Source organism: Ahaetulla prasina, chromosome 1, assembly GCF_028640845.1.
Source record: "Ahaetulla prasina isolate Xishuangbanna chromosome 1, ASM2864084v1, whole genome shotgun sequence".
NCBI lineage: Eukaryota > Metazoa > Chordata > Lepidosauria > Squamata > Colubridae > Ahaetulla > Ahaetulla prasina.
In genome coordinates, this window is record NC_080539.1 from 34,313,830 (window position 1) to 34,337,807 (window position 23,978).

The 23,978-nt window shown below is 41.2% G+C and overlaps 1 protein-coding gene across 1 annotated transcript in view; it reads left to right on the top strand.

Moving 5' to 3' along the window:
* The window catches only part of MSRA (methionine sulfoxide reductase A), a 229,097-nt gene that overhangs the window by 103,190 nt on the left and 101,929 nt on the right, over positions 1 to 23,978 (top strand). Inside the window, exon 3 of the mRNA XM_058164824.1 lies at positions 4,094 to 4,213. Within this exon, the coding sequence (XP_058020807.1) occupies positions 4,094 to 4,213 (120 nt within the window). The remainder of the gene's footprint in view (positions 1 to 4,093; positions 4,214 to 23,978) is intronic.

Sequence of the window (23,978 nt, forward strand, 5' to 3'; positions counted from 1 at the left end):
CTGAAACATGTCGAAGAAAAAAAATCTGTCTAAAATTGGAGAATAAAAATAAAGATAGGTAGTATCCTGTATTTCACATGAAAAAACTTTCTCCACTGTTAATGAAATTTAAGAGCTTAACTTTAAGATGTTATTGCACTTTGATATTAATGATGGAAATAGGAAGGTGTGAAGCTGCCTTGTGTTAACTGAAAATAATGGTCTGCATATAAACTATATTTTGTTCAGTATTTATACACATACAGAAGACACTGTTTCCTATATTTAGCACTGCAAAAATATTTGGTCAGTGATTCCTTTTATGTAAAAGAGATGAGTGATTTACTTTGTCTAGGGATCATAGTGTTGTTATTTTAATTTTATTTTACTTTTATAGCTACTGGCATCATGGCCATCAGGAGTCATCCTGCCAGTTACTGTTGTCATAAGAGTGGGCAGGGTTGCTTATTAGGTGGAAGGAATAGGAAAAAAGAGTGCTTTAAAGTCTGAAGAATAATGCACCTGTTTTTTTAAAATTTACATTGTAAAAAAGAATTCATGCCATTTCATATTTCAGTGGCCCAATCTTGGGAGGCTTTGTGGTCTGAAAAAATAGGATTTAGTAGCAGATGATTCCATCGCTGACTGTGGGGGGGCGAATCGTTGGCCCCCAGGGAATCAGTGCGCAACTTAGGCGTTCTCCTGGATTTACGGCTGTCTTTAGAAGATCATTTGACGGCCGTCGCCAGGGGAGCTTTTTATCAGGTTCGCCTGATTCGCCAGTTGCGCCCCTTCCTGGATCGGGACTCTCTATGCACAGTTACCCATGCCCTTGTTACTTTCCGCCTGGATTACTGCAATGCTCTCTACATGGGGCTCCCCTTGAAGAGCACCAACTGGTGCAAAATGCGGCCACGCGGGGGATAGAGGGAGCATCTCGTAGCTCCCATATAACACATCTCCTGTGCAGGCTGCATTGGTTGCCGGTGGTCTTCCAGGTGCGATTCAAGGTTTTGATCATCACCTTTAAAGCACTCCATGACATGGGACCAGGATATTTACGGGAGCACCTGCTGCCACCAGTAGCCTCCCATCGACCTGTGCGCTCTCACAGGGAGGGCCTCCTTAGGGTGCCGTCGGCCAAACAATGTCGGCTGGCGGCCCCCAGGGGAAGAGCGTTCTCTGTCGGGGCTCCTGCCCTGTGGAATGAACTACCTGTGGGGCTACGCCTACTCCCTGATCTTCGGACCTTCAAGCGCGAGCTTAAGACTTTCTTTTTTCATCAAGCAGGGCTGGCCTAATGATAAATTTTAATCGAGGGTTTTTAAAGGGGGTTATTTTATTTCATAATTTTATCCATGTATTTTAAATATTCAGCTCATGGAATTAGATTTTTAATTATATATTGTGTTTTAAAAAATTTTGTATTTGTGTTTTATTTGCTGTACACCGCCCTGAGTCTTCGGAGAAGGGCGGTATAAAAATGTGAAAAATAAATAAATAAATAAATAAATAAATAAATAAATAAATAAATAAATAAATAAATGACCCATCAAAGCATTAATTGCCATGAAACATTTCAGCATGATAACAATTATATCAAATGACAACATAATGATTCTGTTTCAACAATGCAAATGTCAATAATCAGTTTCTAGTTCCTTTGGACAGTTTCTCATTTGATCCACAAATCCACAAAGAAAATGCAATCTCTTCAATTCCAACTGCAGATTTTTTAAATGCTAGTATGTTTTAATGCTATTTGGTTATCCCAAAGAATTCTGCACTTCCCAGTTTTTAGGATCTTCTCAAGACTTTAAATCAGATTAGGGAGAAACGGATATCTTGCAAAATGTTGACACAAGTTTTGTTTGGGAGAACATTCAAGATAATTTTAATGGTTACTAAATGAAGCTGTTTTTGGTACGTTTTATGAATTTTCCTTGTTGGTATATATTTTCTAGCCCAAAAATGTTAATACCCTATTTCCCTGAAAATAAGACTTATCCTGAAAGTAAGCTGCAGTGTGTCCTACTTCCCAAATAAGCCCTACTTAATACCCTGCACATTTGGTTGCCCAGGCTTTCTGCCTGGTTGCTCACCGTGCCGCGGCCAAGAGGTGAGGCAGGGTGGTGGTGGAACTGCCCCACATGCCCTGTACTGGCTTGCCTCAGGGCCCCCACAGTCATGCCATCCACACCCTGACACCTGCCTCATGGCGGCAGCACCAGTAATCATGTGGAGGAAGAGCCTTCATGGCTGCCAGCTCACTTCTGTTTGCTTGTGGCTGGAATGGAGCAGGAAGCTGAGTGGTGTCTTGATGCCGTGACCATTAGGTGAGGGCATGGGTGGGCTGGCTGGAGGGGCCCTGAGGGTAAGCTGGTGCAGGGCATGTGGGGCAACTCCACCCCTCCTCCCTCATGGTGGTGGCACTAGCACATTGCATGGCCTTCTGCCCCGCAGCGAGCAAACAGAAGATGTGGGCCTCCCGTACATGGGAGGAAACTAGGACCCCCCCTGAAAATAAGCCCTAGTGCTTATTTTGGGGCCCAAAAAAAAATAAAACCCGGTCTTATTTTTGGGGAAAACCAGGCATCTGTCAATGCAATATGGATTCAGAAAGGCTCTTATTTCTGCTTGCTGCTAATTTAGTACCATTTAGGAGATTTCAATTTCATAGAATGATTTCTGAGGCTACAAGATCATTTATAAGAAGGTTATTTGCCAACTTATACCTGCAGACTGGTCATGTCAGTGAATAAATACTTCATTTTGGTATGCACTTTATATATTATTTGCATACATGAATTGACTAGGCTGAGAGGGCTTTCCCACCTCCTTCCTGCATGAGCTCTAATTTAGTTAATTATTGTTCTGCCACCTCTAAAGATTGCAGATGCCAGGAAGCAGAACATTAAATGAATGTTTGCCATTAATACAGATTACTGTGTTTTGACAGTTTGCTAATCAACTAAAAGAAAATTATGCTGTAAAAATATGTATGATTGCCTTTTAACCTACCCTAAAGGTGTTATATGGATGTGGTCTTTTCACTAAAGGTTCTGCAATTTTTGATAAAGTGCAGCATCTAAAATTAGGGAGTATCAGCACGTTTAATATTTGAGTTTATGAGAAGCGTTTTAAATTTTTCCGATTCAGTTAGCTTCATATTTCAATCCAGAAATCAAATTTAAATGTAGAGTTGTCAAATTACCACATTATCAAATTCCATTGATAATGGAATAAATGTATTTTATTTCATTTCAGTATGTTAGATAATAAGCTAATCAAATTTGTATAATACCCTAAGGTACAAACATCTAGGTTAATACTGGTCAATTTTTACATGTTGTTTAACTGTCATGTCTTTAACTAGCCTAAGTTATTTGTGTTAAACACTAACATTACTAAAGAGCATGAGCTTTTGTGAATTACAAAGGAAAGAGTGAGTTTGTCAGGCAATAAAAAAGAGGAAAAGACATTTTACTGAATATATGGGTGCTTTTTCAGAAAAAGAGTTTTGCCACGAATTACTTGATGTTCAAAGAACATTTTCATCTGCATCATGTGGGTCAAGATATTATTTTTTATTGAAATCTTTGAAATACCATAATAGTAACATTTTAATTTAGTTGAAAGGGAAAGCCAAATATCATTGTTTTCCTAAAACAGGGGTCTATAGTTAAATTGTCATAAATATTTTATTTTTGTTTGTTCAGTAAACACAAAGAGAGCACACATACCTTTTAATACACTGATATAAAAATCTCTAGTGAGACAAAATGAACAGTATCACTATATGCTATTAAGAATAAATGCATTATTATATCATTTATATATTTGATATATAACTTGTTTGTATCTAATGATTTATGTTGATTGTTTTATTTAGTATCCTATGACTATCACTGAGTGGTTTTATCTTATGATGTATGATTGTATTTATGATTATGATCATGATTTATTGCTCGCATGTACACTGAGAGCTTATGCACGGGAGACAAATTCCTAGTGTATACAGCCACACTTGGCCAGTAAAGAATTCTATTTTATTCTATATATAATGTAAACTACTCAGCTTCATTCGTATTATAATTGTTTATGTTTATTGCAGGGATGGGCTGTTTCTGGGGAGCAGAGAAGAAATTCTGGGAGCAGAAAGGAGTCTACTCTACTCAAGTAGGTTATGCAGGAGGATATACCCCAAATCCCACATATGAAGAAGTCTGTTCAGGTAAGGTTCATATTTTTATGGATTAGATATTTCTTACTGACAAAATTAATAGAAGAAACAAACATTCAGGAAGTCAAGAAAGAAAATAACATGCAAGAGGTTAAGAGGAATCTATACAGATGAAGTTATTAGCATATAAATTTATGAAATTGTTTTCTACCTATTTTATTTGTGCTTCATGTTTCCTTCTCTGTAAAACTTCGACAGTCCTACAGGTCAATATGATTGACTGAATCAGTATCCTCCTTCTTATGCAAACTACATTATTTATAATATCCAGTGTAGCAGGATTGTACATATTATGCATTCAGTCCTTGTAATTGATTGTGTGGATGTCTTTGAAGAACAAGGGGAACTGATGCTGTCTAGGGACCAATCGGACGAGAGATGCAGGAGCCCACTTCATAAAAAAAAAAAAGTGGGAAGGACCAACCCTAATGGATCAAGCAGATAAAAATGGTGTTGGGATATTTGTGCCAACAGACTTGCAATATTCTGTTAAAGTAGCCTTACAATAAAGTAGAATTTGTTCATCTAGTCCTGTTTCCTGCCTGGTTTACTGACAGTCATTGTCCAATATTTTTTTTCTTGAGGACTGTATATTAGCATATTTTTCAAGAACAGAATGAAGGAAAGAAAAAAGGAAAGAAATATTGTGTTTACAAAATATTTTTAAGTGGACAACTTAAATACCTGAATAAATTTGTAAAAACAATGTATAGTGAGAATAAAAATTAAAAAAACAACAACCAAGCACAAACTTTCCACCATTCCATTTAAAAATTTACTTTTTAAATTGAACTGGGCTGTTTTATTTGTTTCAATTTATATGGCCTCCCATCTCAACATTATGACTCTGCCTAACAGCAAACAGTTTAAAAAACAGCATAACACCGACATAAAAATAAATATATAATTAATATATGGGATAAAAACCACAAGCAATCATCAGGATAATCATCTCATGGGCTCTCTTATATGTTCTGACTCCAAAATAGCCACTAGTTTTAAAAAAAACCTATTAGGACCACAGATGGTGCAAATTTTGGAAACATCGTTTGATTTGTGGTCATTGAAACAATGTTGTTATTTCCCCCTTTGAAATAGAATAGAATAGAATAGAATAGAATTTTTATTGGCCAAGTGTGATTGGACACACAAGGTATTTGTCTTGGTGCATATGCTCTCAGTGTACATAAAAGAAAAGATACCTTCATCAAGGTACAACACTTGCAACACTTAATAATAGTCATAGGCTACAAATAAGCAATCAGGAAACAATCAATATCAGTATAAATCATAAGGATACAAGCAACAAAGTTATAGTCATAAGTGGAAGGAGATGGGTGATGGGAACAATGAGAAGATTAATAGTAGTGCAGATTTAGTAAATAGTTTGACAGTGTTGAGGGAATTATTTGTTTAGCAGAGTGATGGCGTTCAGGAAAAAACTGTTCTTGTGTCTAGTTGTTCTGGTGTGCAGTGCTCTATAGCGTCGTTTTGAGGGTAGGAGTTGAAACAATTTATGTCCAAATGTGAAGGATCTGTAAATATTTTAACAGCCTCTTTTTGATTCGTGCAGTATACAGGTCCTCAATGGAAGGCAGTTTGGTAGCAATTGTTTTTTCTGCAGTACTAATTATCCTCTGAAATGAATTAATCTTGTACCCATTGAAATAGATTTTTTTCCTTTGAGATTTCTTTGATTTTACACCCACTTTAAATAAATCTATTGCCCCTTTGAAGCTATTGCTTTTCCTATCCCCATGCCATCACCGAAGAAAGCTATTTTTTCTTGCAAGTAGTTATCCAAATGTTGTTTCCTAACACTAATCAGGATCTTAAAATGATAATACATTCCTTGACCTGGTGGGCAAAGCTGCAGCCCTTGGTTTTCCCTGTTTCCTTGAAAGCAAAAGTAAGACTATGATCTAGATTTGCTGTTTTCTGCTTGTATTTTTCATTTTGGGCTAACCAAGTTTCTGTACAATTAAGAATAAAGGAATTTTATATTCCTTTATGACAGTTCCTTTTGCTCTTTTAACAGCCTTCTAAGTTCACTTCTTCCCCATGAAAATAAAACTGAAGGTAATATCTGCATTATCTCTTGTTAGTCAGAATGTGATTTCTTTGTGGGTTCTTTGATGATGATACAATATTGTATACCCCAATGCAGTGCTTTCTGCAGATCCTAAGGATCTTTGTAGGTTTTGTAATCAGTTACATCAACAGTATTTGCATTAATGTAATAGTGTAATGTTAAAAACTCGATTTTAAAAGTCTGTGGAATGTTTGGAAACTTGTGTCCAATTCAACTTGCTCCTGGCCACAAAGTAGCAAGGGACCTCATAATATAATATTGCAGCTCATGCAAACATAGCCATTTGGTGCAATGGAGTATTATTGCAGAATGTGCCTTATCTCATGATGAGATATTTTATTACCAAACACTGCAAAACTCTCTTAAGATTCGTTGTGCATCAAATTACATCCACAGCAATTTGAACTCTTTCACAGATTACTTGACTTCTTGTGGATTATAGTATTTTAGTAGCAGAATGTAAAAGCAAATCTTTGTGAATTATGTATTACGCTTTTAAGAATGATTATCACCTTTTATGTTAGCAAAATACAAACCATGTTGCTCTGAGCTAAAATCATAATCAAATTGCTCTGACTTTGAAGATAAATACCCTGATAGAAAATTATTTTTATATCTCTGTAAATTTTCTTACAGATGGATGTTTGAAAAGATATTTGTAATGGATAAATGTTTTGGGCTATTTCCAGTGCCTTTGACTCAATAGACAAATGCACATTTGTTTGGCTAGTATTATATAAAATTCATGATGTTCATTCATTATGAAATATCTCTTTATAGTTTGCTTACAGATGTTCAGAACAACTTTTTATTTATCAGTGTATTCAAAAGTGATTTCAGATTGGCACATATATCGTGGAACTGAGGCCTGATGGAAAGAAAAACTTGTTGATTCAACAACTGCTTTGTGGTAGTTGTTAGCTTCTGTCTTCATCCCATGTAGTTTGCTTGAACTACAACTACAACGAACGAACAACGAAGCTGTCGAAGTGCTGTCCCGATGCTTGGAAGCCGTACGGGTCTGGATGGGGAGAAACAGACTCAAGCTCAATCCCTCCAAGACGGAGTGGCTGTGGATGCCGGCACCCCGGTACAGTCAGCTGCAACCGCAGCTGACTGTTGGGGGCGAGTCATTGGCCCCAATGGAAAGGGTGCGCAACTTGGGTGTTCTCCTGGATGGACGGCTGTCGTTTGAAGATCATTTGGCGGCCGTCTCCAGGAGGGCCTTTTACCAAGTACGCTTGGTCCGCCAGTTGCACCCCTTCCTTGACCGGGATGCCTTATGCACGGTCACTCACGCTCTTGTCACTTCTCGTTTGGATTATTGCAATGCTCTCTACATGGGGCTGCCCTTGAAGTGCACCCGGAGGCTTCAGCTAGTTCAGAATGCAGCTGCGCGGGTAATAGAGGGAGCCACACGTTGCTCCCATGTAACACCACTCCTGCGCAGTCTGCACTGGCTTCCTGTGGTCTTTCGGGTGCGCTTTAAGATCTTGGTTACCACCTTTAAAGCGCACCATGGCTTAGGGCCTGGGTACTTATGGGACCACCTGCTGTTACCTTATGCCTCCCACTGACCCGTATGCTCACACAGAGAGGGTCTTCTCAGGGTGCCGTCCGCCAAGCAATGTCGGCTGGCGGCCCCCAGGGGAAGGGCCTTCTCTGTTGGAGCTCCTACTCTTTGGAACGAACTTCCCCCTGGTTTACGCCAATTACCTGACCTTTCGCCGTGAGCTGAAAACGCCTTTATTTATTCAAGCGAGACTGGCTTAAAAGTTTACTAAATTTTAATTGGGGCTATTTTTGAATTTTAGGGTTTTAAATTGATTGTTTTAAATTTCGGCCATCTATGTAATATGCTTGGTTTTAAGTTTCTGTTTTAATTTGTATATTGTGTGGTTTTATTATTTGGCTGTACACCGCCCTGAGTCCTTCGGGAGAAGGGTGGTATAAAAATCTAATAAAATAAATAAATAATAAATAATTGATCAAAATATTTTACATTATATTTCTGATTCAAAATATGTAACCAAGTAATTATCTGAAATTTTGGATAGCCTTTCAAAATATAATTATATGGAGGAAAATGAGTTTTGAACATTATTTCTTATTTAGATACCGTACCCTAAAAGTCCTTTAGTTTGTATTTGAGGACCCTGTAATGTTTTTTCCTCAGCAGCTGTCACTTTGTTTTTTAATATGCGTGGATGATCTTTGAAAATTAAGGGCAGTAAAAAATGCCTATTTTTAGATTTGTTGCCATGATACCTACAGTTTTGTTTAAGAAATTACGCTTGTTTCAGAATTAGCTTTTTAAAAAAGTTTCCTTCAATTTTAAAATTTTGAGACAGCTGAGAAGTGATTCTTTACTATTATAATTTCATGCACACTTCTATCCTGTTCATTGTCTGAGAGTTTGTTGATTGTTGTTCATTTATTAAAAATGTATATTCCGAGTTCTATTTTATTCAGCATGTAACACTAAAAACAAAGAGCAATAAAATTATAGGAAAAATACATTAAAACTTCTGTGGAGTTCTGCACTTGGTAGGGGATTGGAATTGATGGCCCCATGATTCTATGATTCCATATCACTTCTCTTTTTTCTAAAGAAAATACATAGCAATCTTTTGTTAATTATGTCTTTCTGAATATACTTCGTAAAAAGAGATGTTCATAATATTTCTTCTAGTTTCATTCATCTTGTATGTAGTAATTTTTAGCACTAAAATATCCAACTATCTGATGTACCAGTAGATATAGCTAGAAGGGGAAGAAAGATAACTGTCCTATTAATATAACTGAGATATTATTTCACCTTGACAGATGTGCCTAGTTTTTTAAGATGCTTTAGCTGCATAATAAAACTATAAACATTATCCCTGTTTTCTGTCATTACTAATGATGCCTACTAGATGTGAGAACAAACTCTGAGGATTACAGGCCTGAAGTCTTCCAGCAGTATAACAGTTGATGCTTTTTTTGTTGAAGCATACTTTTTCATTGTGAAGGAAATGGATTTCTGTTAGATTTGTGACTATTTGTCTTACAGGTTCTCTGAAAAGATCAGGATACTAGGATTTTAATATGGAAAGTTTCTGTATAGAGTGCAGCCTTGCTCATTCCAAAATCTTCTGCTTGTTAGGCTTATATCATTTTGTCACTTACCTATGGTTGACTTAGTTCACATGGGCTGAAAGAGATACAGGTCAGTTTTTCAAAGTAGTCTCTATGCTTTGAAAGAATCTTAGGTAGCACAGTATAGAATAATAGCAGTTCTCATTTTCCATTATTTTATTATTGTAAACAAGGGAAGTGGTTCGATAAGAAAGCATTCACTGCTAATAGTTTCTATCCTGAACACTTTGATTCCTTGGAAATATTCTTTTTAACTAAAAGATTAGTAAGGGGACAGATACTTTGAAAGACAACTTGCTTAATTTTTTCTGTCATTGCCCTACAATATGTATTGTAGGCTTAGGAGAATAACTATGTTCTAAGGTTCCATTCACTTGGGACAATTTTGAACCCCTAATCATTAGCATTACTTTGTCTTCCTAGACTTAGGATGGATAGTTATCAGGCTTAAAGGGGGAGGTTATTTCTAAATTAGATAGATCAGACCAGTGGTGAAATCTGAACTGGTTTACTACTGGTTTGCTGGCTGCGCATGTGCAGTGAGCACCACGCATCAAATGCAAGGTGTGCACACACACAGTGCACGCCAAAAGGAGGCATGGGGTAGAATAGCCTGGGGGGGGGGATGATCAGCTGTGATGTGCAATTTGTTTTTTACTTTTAAAAGCATTTTTTACAAAACATGGCTCAGCTGTGATTGTCAGAGTCTTTTTTTTATCTTTTAAAGCATTTTTTAAAAGAAGCAGCAAGCAGGCAAGCAGGTGACCGGGCGATTGGGTGGGCATGAGGGGGAAGGGATTATTGCTACCGGTTCTCTGAACCAGCCGCCGCCATCGCTATCGGATCAGCCAATCCAGTCCGAACTGGGAACGTTTCACCTCTGGATCAGACTCAAATAGAAAAGGAAGGTTTATATCATGCTTAAGATCCTTCTGAACTGATATTCAGCCCGAAAATTTGTAATAAGTCACAAATTTATCCTTGGTTCCCTGAAGTACATTTTTTCAGCAATCTATTTGAATTGTACGGAAATATTTGTGGATATAATGCAAACTACCCAGAGATTTCTGCTGCTGTTTTCTGCCACTATTGCCCTGTGTAAGTTCCTTAGCAACCATATAGGTCTAGATGATGATACCAGGACTAAAATCCTGATGCTGCTCTCTGAGTAAATGATATGCTTTATTTATTAATTGAATTTTAGGCTGCTAATTATTTTGCTTGCCTAGCCACTTTAATCTGAATATTATTTGGTTTTTTTAAATTTCCCATTGAACACGGCAATGGATCAAACATTTTAATAAAGATGCATATTTACTATGGAGATGAATAAAAAGAATAGGAATGGTCCAGTAGCCAAATATAATGGTATATCCTGAATCTTAGTACTGAAAGAAGAAATGACCATTGCTGAGCATCTTGAATGATCAATACTGCTATTAAATGCAAATTTACAAAGGGCCACAGTTGATATAGATTGCTTACATCTTTCTCATTATTTGTAGTGTTTTGTTTGGTTAAACTAATACTTTGTTTTCTCCCTCATCCTCTCCTATCTCAAAGTCAAAGTTCAGGTTCGTTTAATGACCCATCAAAAAGGAGCAATAATAATAGCAATAATGATGTTTATAGGACATATCCTGTTTCCCTGAAATCATGATGTTCCAGTAATTACTGTTTGTAATATTATATCCACCATTTATATGCCACTATTCCCAAAGAGGGCACGCGGTGGCTCAGGGGCTAGGACGTTGAGCTTGTCAATCGAAAGGTCGGCAGCTCAGCAATTCGAATCCCTAGTGCTGCTGTGTAATGGAGTCAGCTCCGTTACTTGTACCAGCTTCTGCCAACCTAGCAGTTTCGAAAGCACGTAAAAATGCAAGTAGAAAAAATAGGGACCACCTTTGGTGGGAAGGTAACAGCATTCCGTGCGCCTTTGGCGTTGAGTCATGCCAGCCACATGACCACAGAGACGTCTTTGGACAGCGCTGGCTCTTCGGCTTTGAAACGGAGATGAGCACTGCCCCCTAGAGTCGGCAACGACTAGCACGTATGTGCGAGGGGAACCTTTACCTTTACCTTATTCCCAAAGAACAAAAGCTCCATATGGCTGAATGCATTTTCTCTCACTTTAAGATAATGATTTTCAGTTATTTTCAAATTAGCGGGCCTTCATAGTGAATTCTGTATTTATCCTAGTTTCATGTAAATAAGAAAGATAAACTCCATGTGTGAATTCTTGGGATTTCAAAGGTCTTTTTCTGTGTATATTTTGAAGAAATCATAAGTTCCTAAACATAATGCATACATTTAGGTAAGATAAGTAAACCTGTTCTTTTACATTTTATTTTCTTTCATGAAACATAATTAAAAAAACCGTCAATATGCCAGCATTATTTGCAATATTTATGTTTGGCATAAGTTTGTTTTGTTAAATTTCAGTTCCCCTTCATAACAGGATGAGGGAAGTCCAACAAGACAGAACTCATCTTCGAGAAGATAATACCAGTTAAACTCTGGCTCAAATGTATGGGGGTCATCACATTAACTGCCATGGAAAACACTACCTTATTCAAGATGTTATGTGGTGGGCAAAGGATTGACTATTGGGCAATCATTGCCAAGTCTGATCAGATATTGGCATTTTGGTCCATCCACTCATGTTTCTCTGGCTTACACAAGTGGTATAGAATAGTACTACTAGTAGTACTGCTAATAGTACAGAATAAAGCATAAGCCAACAAGCTATTTATTTGTTTATTTATTTTGTTTGCCACCCATTCCATTTCATCCCAAAAAAAAACAAAACAAAACAAACAAAAAATATTTCCTATAAGTTTTATTTCTTTGTATTGGATTTCCCAGTTGGCTTAAGACAGTATTTGCTCACTGAAATGGCAAAATAAGAAATTAATTGTCTTTCCTTTCCAAAGAAGTATCAAATGTTAATTGTGGCTGAAAAGCCTTCCAATGATTCTGTTCCAATATCAATTTCCATAAAGTATATACAGCTGAACTTTCTGAACTGAACAGAATGCATTGTATCATGACTTTTCTGTAAGTGCCATGCTGCCTAGATAATTCCTGAAGTTGAAATTTTAACAAATCTGGAAATCTGGCTATTTCTTTTATTCTAGAACTTCAAAGTGAGTATTATCTGTGAGCAAGTGTGCACAATGAGCAAGGATAATCATTGTATTTATACCAGTCTCTTTTTAAATAAATCCATTTTAGTTGGTAACCTAACTAATGCTTATATGAATGTATTTCATGGCAGCAGCTATTTGATTTTTAAGGATGATCCTGTCAGCGTTCCAGAAAACCCCCTACTCCAAGTAAAAACTCCAAAGCAAGCAACTTTCAAAGTTCCTTTACTAGGATAGGTAAACTGGCACATCTGGGAAAATCTGAATCTGAGAGATCTGGGTTTTTCCTCAGTAAATCAAAACCCTCAAGACCATCCCCTGACTCCTCAGTCGATCACATGTTCCAATCGCCAACCTTCCCATCTCGAGACAGCACTCTGATCACTCCTTCGCCAGATGCAGGAAGTCTCCTTGACCGGCAGGAAGAATGTTTTATGTCTAATGACCACCCCCCTACTAAATCCCCTTTCCTACTTTTCCCAAACATGAGAAACTGGCAGCACGGAAGCTTCCGGCCTAGTATGGCTTCCAAAGCTGACAGATCCTTAAGTCTGGAAAGTACTCATTCAATGCATCTCAATAAGCTAATAATTTCCAATTCATTGAACTGTGGATATATGCTCACAGGGCAATGGATTGCCTATTAATTATTGTAACTCTTTGCTTTTGTCTCAGGTTCTGCAGTCTTGTTTGCATCCTGCAAGACTTCTGTTTTATTTCCTCTTAAAGAACTAGCTATTTTTCCTGCTGTATAATGATTTAAATTGGACCAAATGCTGCCTGTATTAGAAACATATTTCATATGGAGTAAGAAAGGGATATTTAGGCCATTGAGTCTAAACCACTATATTGTATAGGAATGTTCACATTCAAATGAAATTTGCTTTCCTATAAATCAAATGCAACGTTTTATGTCCTGAACTTCAGAATAATGGACAAAGTTCCTCACTAATTTTGCATTTCATTCTGTTTGAAGAGTATTATTCAATTCTTCACATCCACAGTGTTGTCTTTTCAAAGTTATACTCTGAGAGCTAATGGGATATCATTACACTGATGAGCTACTATGAGGAAACCCAGGTTTTAATCTGTGTCTGTCCCTGTTCCCCATCCAGTCATGACTGATTCTCAGAGGCTGCCTTGACAAGTCCCTGCAGTGTTCTTGGAAATATTTTTCAGAATTGGTTGGCCATTGCCTCCTTCCTATGGCTGAGAGAAAGTGGCTAGTCCAAGATCACACAAGTGGCTTTGTGTAGGCAAAACTAGAATTTCCAGTCTCCCAATTTCTAGCTTTAACTGCTCCACCAAACTGGTCTCCAATCTGCCATAGATATTCCCCGGGTAAGTTTTTGCCCATTACTATCCCTCAGCCCAATATAAGTTTGCTGTTCTGGAGTTAAAAAGAAGGAAGGCACCTGCATGTGAATATAAGTCCAAATGACAAAGATGATGATGATCATTACAATGTTCCTTCAATCTTTTTTCCCCCCATAGGATTTAATTTCTGATTCCCAATCATCTTTATTGCTCCTTTTGAAACTTTTGTTTGTCTGAATTCTGCTGAAGTTTTTAAGAGGTTATAAGAGGGCCTGAAGTCTTACGATCCTCACACAATCACATTTGGAGGCACTGTGCATCACTGTGTTTGTGAAGGCTAATCTCTTTCACAGCTTACTCCTTTTGCTCTGGAATTAGTGCATGGTATAATACAGGGGTCTCCAACCTTGGCAACTTTAAGACTTGTGGACTTCAACTCCCAGATTTCCCCAGCCAGCAAAGCTCATCCACTGGGGAATTCTGTGAGTTGAAGTCCACCAGGTTTAAAGTTGTCAAGGTTGGAGACCCCTGGTATAATACATTCAGCCCATAGTAAACATCTTGATTCTTTTTGCAAGAATTATTGTAAATAAATTTGCAAGAAACATTATTATTGACCAAATGAACGTAGGAAAAACTTCCTGTCCTCAGAAATCCCTTTGGCAAGGGACCAACATATCATTCTTCTCATCATCACTGCAGTGATGAGTGGTGCCACCCCTTGATTGTCAATTAGCTCACACATCCTGCATGATTGGTTGCTTGAGTTCACAAAGGTTTGGTTCATAGCAGTTTTTGCTGTCTTGTTTTAAGCAAAACAATAACAAAACCCATCCTTTTGATGAACAGATGCAGAAGCATACCTTTCTCCAATTCTTTTCCCTGTACCACTGCAGACTTTGCACTTCAAAAATAAGAGCAGCTGTTTCCCCATGAGCATTTCATTTCCTTTTCTCCCCCAATGACTAGTGACCTTGATCGCAAGAGAGAAAATTAATATGGATGAAGGCAGTTTTTGTGTGAATTGAATTCATACCTAGTGATGTTTCTAGTTTAGAACCTTTCTAAATGTGAATGTGAAAATATAGTGAATATGAAATTCCAAAAAGACAAGCAATCACCATTGAGGATGATGTCCATCTGCCTCGTGTTCACAAAAAGGAAAGATTATAGCAGGGTGTGGGAAGCAATCTTCTATTCTAGAAAAGGGGCAGGTAAATCGCAAACTGTTTACCAAAGCCAGATTTAATTAATTCCCTGTATGCTCAAAACTAACTTAGTCTTATTGGTCCCTTACAGCATAATTAATCATCAGTAATAATTTATTTTATGTGGATTCCTGAAGTTAAATATGAGCATAGCAATTCATTAAGAAAGGGATGGGAATTAATGACTTCTAAAAGGTTTATCACAAAAAACCCTGAGAAGATTTATTTAAAGGCTTAATGATTGATGTATACAGTATTTTATCTGTTAAACTTGGGAGTTTAAATTTGGGTCGAGTCCCAACAGAAATACAGAAGCTGCTGTTTGATCATTTGCTAGTGATTAACAGTCTTTGAGAGGAAAAAGGTATAAAATATAATTTTTCATTTATATTCTTGATAATATTCTAGTCCTCAGTGAGCAGGAAATCTTGCAGCAAGAATTAGGACTACATTTTATCTTTGTACATATTAATGAGTGCTTTGATTTATGATAACTTTGAAGTTGTTATACTATGAACTAATACAAATTCATTTTCTGATCGATGATCCTTATGTAGCCAAACATGCATGATAGATCTGCAACAGGGTAAGGGCTTGAAAAATGCAGACATATTTTGGAAAAAAATAATTATATGTAATTTTACATAATTTATAAATAATTATGAGGGATGCCAACCAAATTCGTTTGGGAGAGTGAAATCAGGAGCATATAAATTTAATAAAGAAAGAAAGAAAGAAAAAGGAAGCCTCCAAACAGGTAATTAGAGTTAAGTATATTTTGCAAGAGGGATGCAGTGGCTCAGGGGCTAGGACATTGAGCTTGTTGATCGAAAGGTTGGCAGCTCGGCGGTTCGAATCCCTAGTGCTGCCGTGTAACGCGGTGAACTCCCGTTACTTGTCCCAGCTTCTGCCAACCTAGCAGTTTCGAAAGCATGTAAAAATGCAAGTAGAAAAAATAGGGACCACCTTTGGTGGGAAGGTAACAGTCTTCCGTGCACCTTTGGCATTGAGTCATGCCGACCACATGACCATGGAGACATCTTTGGACAGCGCTGGCTCTTCGGCTTTGAAACGGAGATGAGCACCGCCCCCTAGAGTCGGCAACGGCTAGCACATATGTGCGAGGGGAACCTTTACCTTTACCTATATTTTACGATCACAAAATCCTGATCAATCATTGACAGTGGAAGGTAGAAAAAGGAAGTAAATTGGAATATGGTAGAATATCTTGCAAGAGGGCATGACTAACTAGAACTCTTTAAAGAGGAGGAATCCACATTACTGTATTCTGTTGGAGATCCACTTCATAAGGTCAGTTTTTTCATGCAGCTATTGATTTTCATGCAGGTTTTTGCTTTTTGAGGAACGTGAGGTCCACAATTCAAAAGTGAGGTAAGTCAAAGGACCATGTTTAGGGGAGAGTCCAAAACCTAAAGCATCCATTTTGCCTCTAAAAGCTCTACAAACATCCGCAGATGCCAAAGGCTTAAAGTGTTTAACTTCAAGAGATATTGGCAAATCACAAACAAGTCTCCCCCATACTTTCTCCCAGTCGGGGAAAACGGCCGTCAGGACTGGGTTATTTCTTCTCGTTGTTGATTGGACCGAGTCTTTTAAATTGAAGTTTGTGGTCCCCGCCTCCTCTTGTTTCCCTCCAGCTTTTTCGACTCGGTTTTTGTTAGGACCGGAGCGTTTTTTGGTACCTCAGGCTAGTTTATTCTAGTTTAGAAGGTTTATGTTTGTGGTCAGTTAGATTTAGTTGGAGTTTAGGTTTTTCCTTTTTCTCCCAGTGCCTCCTTTAGAATTTTATTTGTATTTTTATTTTTATTTTTATTTTTTATTTTTGCTTGAATTGAACTGGTGGAGAGCGGAGAGCAGGGATCTGCTCCCGAACCCACAGAGGCCGCCCGGGCGACTTCGCCAGCTAGCCAGAGCCGACGGCGCTCACGGGTTTCGTCCCAGAGGCGCACAGAGCGGCCGAAAATATCTGGCTGACACGAGCGGCTCACGGGCGTCGCCCCAGAAGCGCTCGTTGTCGTTCCAGCCTCCTTCGACCTTCCTCTCTCTCTCTCGACTTCCCCGTCTCGCTCGCAACCGCGGCAGGACTCAAAAGCCGGGAGGCGAGCGGTATCATCTGGCCTTGCTTCTGGAAATATTTTTTTTTTTTTTTTTTTTTGCGTGAAGGCCTCGGGTAGACGCGGGAGAATTCAGCGACGGCCTTCTTTTTCGGGCGTTTGGGCTAGCATCAGGCGGCCGCTGGATACCGGCCAGAGAGAGAGAGAGAGAGAGAGAGAGAGAGAGAGAGAGAGAGAGAGAGAGAGAGAGAGAGAGAGAGAGAGAGAATTCGGTGGGACCGTCGAAGTCTCAAGCAGCAGCAGGCCTCAAGGCGCTCCAGGGAAACTGTGAGTAGGCCGAAGCAGCATTAAATTGGCGGGAAAGGCCCCTTCCAAAATGGCGGACGCCATTATTTCTCAGACCGCCTTGCCGGCTCCCACCCAGGAGGAGATTGTTCGGGAGGACCCAGGGGAGGGTCCATCTACAGCCCTCCAAGTTTCCCCTTCCAGGGGGAGAAAGGTAACAAGGGCAAAGACCAAGAAGGGGGCAAGAGCTGAGGAGAGGCGGCACAGGGCCCTAGAAAGGGTTTTCACCAAGGCCTCAAGGAAGGTTCATCGTTCCCCTTCTCCAAAACAAGGGAGAAAACAAAAGGCTGGGGCCCTTCCTGAACCTCAAGGCCCGGATGTCTTATCCCAGCCCATCCAAGGGTCTGGATCCTGGTCTCCAGACAGGCTTTCCCCCTTGCCTTCAACTCAGGCTGCAACTACCCCTTTGTTCCGTACCCTTTCTGAGATGGAACTTTCAATTTCCCCAGGTCCCTCGCAAGCTCAACCGTCTAGGGAGCCCCAAGTGATAGGGGGGCCCCAGGGGGGGGGTGTTCCCTTGGCCCAACCAGATGCCAGGTTGCCCCAGATACCAGTTTTTCAACTGCCTGACTCGTTTAGTCTGATGATCCAACAGGCCATACGTCAGGAGTTGGCTCAATCCTTTCAACAGCAAAATAAGTCCTCTACTTATGCCAAGTCCAGTAAGAGGGACAAAAAGAAAGAATCCTCTAATTTAGCACCAGCTTTGTTCAGTTCTCAATGTGAAAACTCATCAGAGGAGGGCAGCCAGGCCTCGGTGTCAGAGGAAGAGGATACTGGGGAGGCCTTGTCAGAAGACGAGGGGCTGGGACCTGACCAGCCTTCATTTGTGGGACTCTTTAAGCCCCACCTGTTTCGTTCGCTTCTATTCAAGGCCCTAGCTACCACGGGGCTAGGTGGGGTCCCAGTTTCCCCAGCTAACCCCCCTTCCCTACCAAGCACTTCATCCAACCTCTTTGTGGAGCCCACGGTGCCTGCAGAGACGATTCCCGCTCCCAAGATGTTTGTTGACGTGGTCCAGCGTCAGTGGTCGAATCCGGGTTCGGGAGCCAGTCCCAATACCACGGACAAAAAGTTTTATAATTGCGCTCCAGATCTTGAAAATATCCTGCAAATCCCCACCGTGGATGCACCAGTAGTGGCATTAACGGCATCCTCTCATGTCACTGGCCCAGAGAACGAGGCTCTCCGTCCGGAGGACAAAAGGGCTGACCAATCTTTGGTCAAATCCCATCAGGCCTCAGCCTGGTCGGTCAGGTCCTCCATGGCTTCCTCATTCTTCAATAGAGCATCTATCATGTGGCTCAGGCAACTTCAAGGTCGGTTACCATCCTCTGACGTGAGAGCCCATCAAGACCTTAACAAGGTCATCGCAGCCTTAGAGTTTTCCGCGGATTCAACTCTGAACGCAGCCCGTTTTTCGGCCAAGGCCATTGGGTCTACAGTGACATCGCGCAGACTTTTATGGCTCCGTCACTGGCGAGCGGACACCAGAAATAAATGGCGACTGGCCTCCTCTCCCTATGCGGGCACGAACTTATTCGGTGCATCTCTAGACCCAATCTTAATAGAGACCAAGGACAAGAAGAAGATTTTGCCCTCTCTATCCCGACGGGGAGAACTTCGGCACCAACCTTATTTTCGTCCCTCACCATCACCATCTTCGTCTACCTCTTCCTTTCGTGGCCAGGAATCCGGAGGGTCGGGGTTTCGACGAAGGTTCCCATCGTACAGAGGAAACTCCCAACGGGCCGATCAGGTTAGATCAGGGGTCAAATTCTCGGGCCGTAGACCATTCCGAGGGGGGAGGGGCAAGCAGTACAACCGCTTCAAGTAGTCCCGCAGCAGACCTTCCCATTGGGGGCCGGCTGGCTCTTTTTGCCACCCAATGGGACCTTTCCACTTCAGACCGGTGGGTCAAGGATACCATTAGACACGGCCTAGCTCTGGAATTCCTTTCCACCCCCCCGACGGTTTTCGTTCCCTGTCCTGTTTCTCGTCGCAGCTCTGGCTCTTCTCAGGTGGAGTCTGCCGTTAATCATCTGTTGGCCATTCGGGCCATTCAATTGGTTCCCCCCGATCAACTTAAACAGGGATTCTATTCCAGACTCTTCGTCGTAAGCAAGCCGTCGGGGGGCTGGAGAGCTATTCTAGACCTCAAGGCCCTTAACAAATACATTGTATACCACCGTTTTAAAATGCACTCACATGCTCCATATTGGAGTGCATTAGACAGGGTGATTTCATGGCCTCTATTGATTTAACGGAAGCTTACTTACATATTCCCATTAGACGAGATCACCGTAAATTCTTACGGTTCTGCTTCAATGGCTCTCACTATCAATACCGGGCCTTACCCTTCGGGTTGTCCTCGGCCCCCAGGGTCTTCACAAAGATCATGACAGTTCTTATGGCCCACATTCGGAGGTTTCCGGTTAGACTCCAGGCCTACCTAGATGATATTCTCATTCTGTCAGCTTCCCAGGATACGGCCTATAGAGATATATCTTTAACCATTGAAGCACTTCAGTCTCACGGGTTCTCGATTAACTGGGATAAAAGCCATCTCACCCCCTCTACCTCCATAGTACACTTGGGTGCACAGATCGATTCCCTTAGTTCGATGGTTTTTCTGTCGCCTGAACGTCAGGTCAGCTTAGCCGAATTAGCTAGCAGCTCTAGGCTTTCTCGGTCGGTCCCCTTGGATCGACTCTCCCAACTCCTGGGGAAGATGGTGTCGTCATACGATATTGTTCCGTGGTCTCGCCTCCACAGTCGGCCACTTCAGTGGTTCCTCTTACCACATCAGAGGAAACGGTGCAGTTCATCCAAGCGGCGGGTGAGTCTCCCGCGGGAGGTGATCGACTCTTTAGACTGGTGGAATCCAGAGGTGATGACCAGAGGTTCGGTCTTCAGGGAACCTGTGAGAGACGTGATCACCACGGATGCCAGTCTCTCGGGCTGGGGAGCACATTTAAACCAACACCTAGCTCAAGGCAAGTGGTCACTCTCAGAAGTCCATCACGGCATCAATTTCCTAGAGCTGCGCGCCATCCGTCTGGCTCTGCTAGCCTTCGAGGATGTCATCCGGGGCAGAGACGTCCTTATCCTAACGGACAACGTGACGGCAAAGGCGCACATAAACAGATGGGGGGGCACTCATTCTCGCTCGCTGATGACGGAAACCCTCACCCTAGGGCATTGGGCCGAATCCCACCTGCGCTCTTTGAAGGCGGAACACATTGCGGGGACGGACAATTGTACAGCGGACTCCCTCAGCCGCCAAACTATCGACCAATCGGAATGGTCCTTGTCCCCAGAGAATTTCCGGGAGCTGTGTTCCCGCTTCGGACTCCCTCAGGTGGACTTATTCTCCTCCGAGACCAACAATCAAGTGCCTCGGTTTTTCTCAAGGTTTCCCTCTCGGGGAGCGGAATCAGTGGATGCTCTGCGCAGCAGATGGCCTCAGGACCTGCTTTATGCCTTTCCACCAATCCCACTGATTCCCAGAGTAGTACGCAAGCTTCTCTTGGAAAAGTCAGAACTGATTCTGGTCGCCCCATTCTGGCCCAGGAGACCCTGGTTCGCAGACCTGTTGACTCTGTCAGTTCGGGAACCGTGGAGGATCCCGGACAACCAGGTGTCTCTGCTCCAGGGACCAGTTCGACACCCCGAACCACAATGGCTACGCCTAGCCGTGTGGAGACTGAGCGGAGCGTCTTGATTAGAGCAAAGGTTCCAGGTCAGGTCATCCCCACTATGCTAGCTTCTCGCAGAGACTCTACCAAGAGGATTTACGAGGCCACGTGGCGCACATTTGAAAGGTGGTGCGCACCTCAGGGTATTGTGACTTCCTCAGCTTCTGTCTTAGACATTTTAGCATTTCTGCAGCGAGGTCTCGATTTGGGACTGGCGACCAATACACTCAAGAGACAGGTAGCGGCGATCTCGTCAGTCTTGAGATGTGGTTCACTTATATCCCTTTCCAAGGAGCCGCTCATTCAACAATTCTTCCGGGGTGCTAACAACGTCAGCCCTCCCGTGGTTCACCGCTTTCCATCCTGGCGATTAAATGCTGTACTCAATGCTCTTACTAAGGCACCGTTTGAACCTCTTAGAGACTCGTCTCTACGTATTCTGTCACTGAAGGTGGTTTTTCTGATAGCCATCACCTCAGCCCGCAGAATCTCGGAATTATCGGCTTTATCAATTAGGCAGGATCTCTGCACCTTCTTCAAGGACAGAGTGGTACTACGTCTAGACCCTACCTTCCTCCCGAAGGTTAACAGCCAATTCCATAGGATGCAGGAAGTCGTTCTACCTAATTTCTGTCCATCTCCTAGACATCACTTAGAGAGACTGTGGCATACTCTGGACGTGGAGGCATTGAAGATATACATTGAGCGGACATCATCCTTCCGTAAAACAGAGGCCCTTTTCGTGTCGTTCAACCACTGTCTCTGGGTCAGAAGGTGACCAAGTCGGTTCTGGCCAGGTGGATTAGGGCATAATTGCCACAGCATATGAGAGCCAATCTCTGCGGTTCCATAAGATTACAGCACACTCTACCAGAAGTGCAGCCTCTTGCCGCCTGGGAGCCCAGGCCTCATCGAGAGATCTGCAGAGCGGCGACGTGGTCCAACCCTTCTTCGTTCATTCGACACTATCGGGTGGACTCCTACGCCTCAGCAGACGCGGCGTTTGGCAGGCGGGTCCTGCAGACGGTTCTTTCTCAACAATGACTAGCCGCCATCTACCCTCCCGGTAAGACATGGGGGCTTTGGTATATCCCAGTCCTGACGGCCGTTTTCCCCGACTGGGAGAAGGGAGCGTTGGCTTACCTGAACGTCCCTTCTTGGAGAGGGGAAAACGGCCGTCAGCCCCACCCATGGCGTCTATCAATGCGGGGTTCAGGGGCGGGAGGGCACTAATTCTCTATCATTTCAGCGAGACTTGCCGGCCTACAGTTGAATCCTCGCCGAAAAAGCTGGAGGGAAACAAGAGGAGGCGGGGACCACAAACTTCAATTTAAAAGACTCGGTCCAATCAACAACGAGAAGAAATAACCCAGTCCTGACGGCCGTTTTCCCCTCTCCAAGAAGGGACGTTCAGGTAAGCCAACGCTCCCTTTTGTACTGGTCCATAGTAACATGTATGATAACACTCTGAGTTACAGAGTAACACTCTGATAGGTTTGCATGTTATCTGCACATGAAATGAAACTGATATGCATATGCATGGTTATGTTGATATAATTATTAGCTTTTTATGGAAGTTACATTACTGGGTCAATTTTTCTTTACTTTAGGATGCCTTCTGATATTTAGCATAGAAGCAAACACTGGCAAATTGAAAAAGAGTCTTTGTCTTATTTAAATAAATAAATTAAGGATATTATATATTACAGGTGTGAAGTTAAAGATGTATTTTCAATAGGGGGTCAAACACGAACTGGAGTGCCAGAACTAAGCTGAAAAAAAGAGATAATAAGTGGATGAAAAAAACTAAAAGAAAACCCGAGAGTGCTAATTTAGGAGGGAATTTCCACTTAAATTACTGGGGAAAGAAATTCCAGCAATTCCAAATTTAGCCTGATACTTTCTTCTCTATAGTCTTTTAAAATAAGTAAATTATGACATAAAAATAAAAAGTAACTGGATATGGATTTTTTGATGTATTGATAATGTGCCATTGATAATGTTACTATGTTGATTCTTAGCAATCACATAGTTTTTCTCTATGATGGCCTGTCCCTAACCTGGCCTTTAACGCAAACATTAATGTCACTTAAATAGAACCCGTGGTTATGACCACATTTTTATGCACATTCCCACCACTTTCCTAGCAGTGTATACAATTATTACATTCATTTTCCTTGTCTTAAAGGCAAAAGACATGCCAAAACAAATATTTTTGTTTTGCTTCCCTGCTTCACATTTAGACTACTTGTTGGGCAGCGTTTGTTTCTATTTTTATGCTAAAAGTTACATTTAATATAAAAACAGTGGTGTGTCCACCAACAATAAGATGTTCTGCAGCATTTCAGAACTAATTTTTTATTATGGTCTCAGTGGTTGCTTCACCATAAACTCCAAAGGTGTTTTCAGATGAAGGTTTTATTTTACAAGAGTCCTGCTTCATTTATTTTATTGGATGGTGGGAAGCACTGTCGTACAATGCAGTCTAGAAGCAAAAGTAAAATAGGTATACTGTTATTTTGATTTATAATGTTAGGAGCTATTACTATGGAAGTACCTATATACCAATGAATACCAATGAAGAAGAAAAATAATAGATCTCAAAAGAAATCAGCATGGATGCACAAAGAACTATCTGACAAATTGAAAGACAAAAAGGACAAGTATAAAAAGTGGAAAGAGGGGCAAATAACTAAGGCAGAATATCAGCAAATAGCCCGAGCCTGTAAAGATGAAG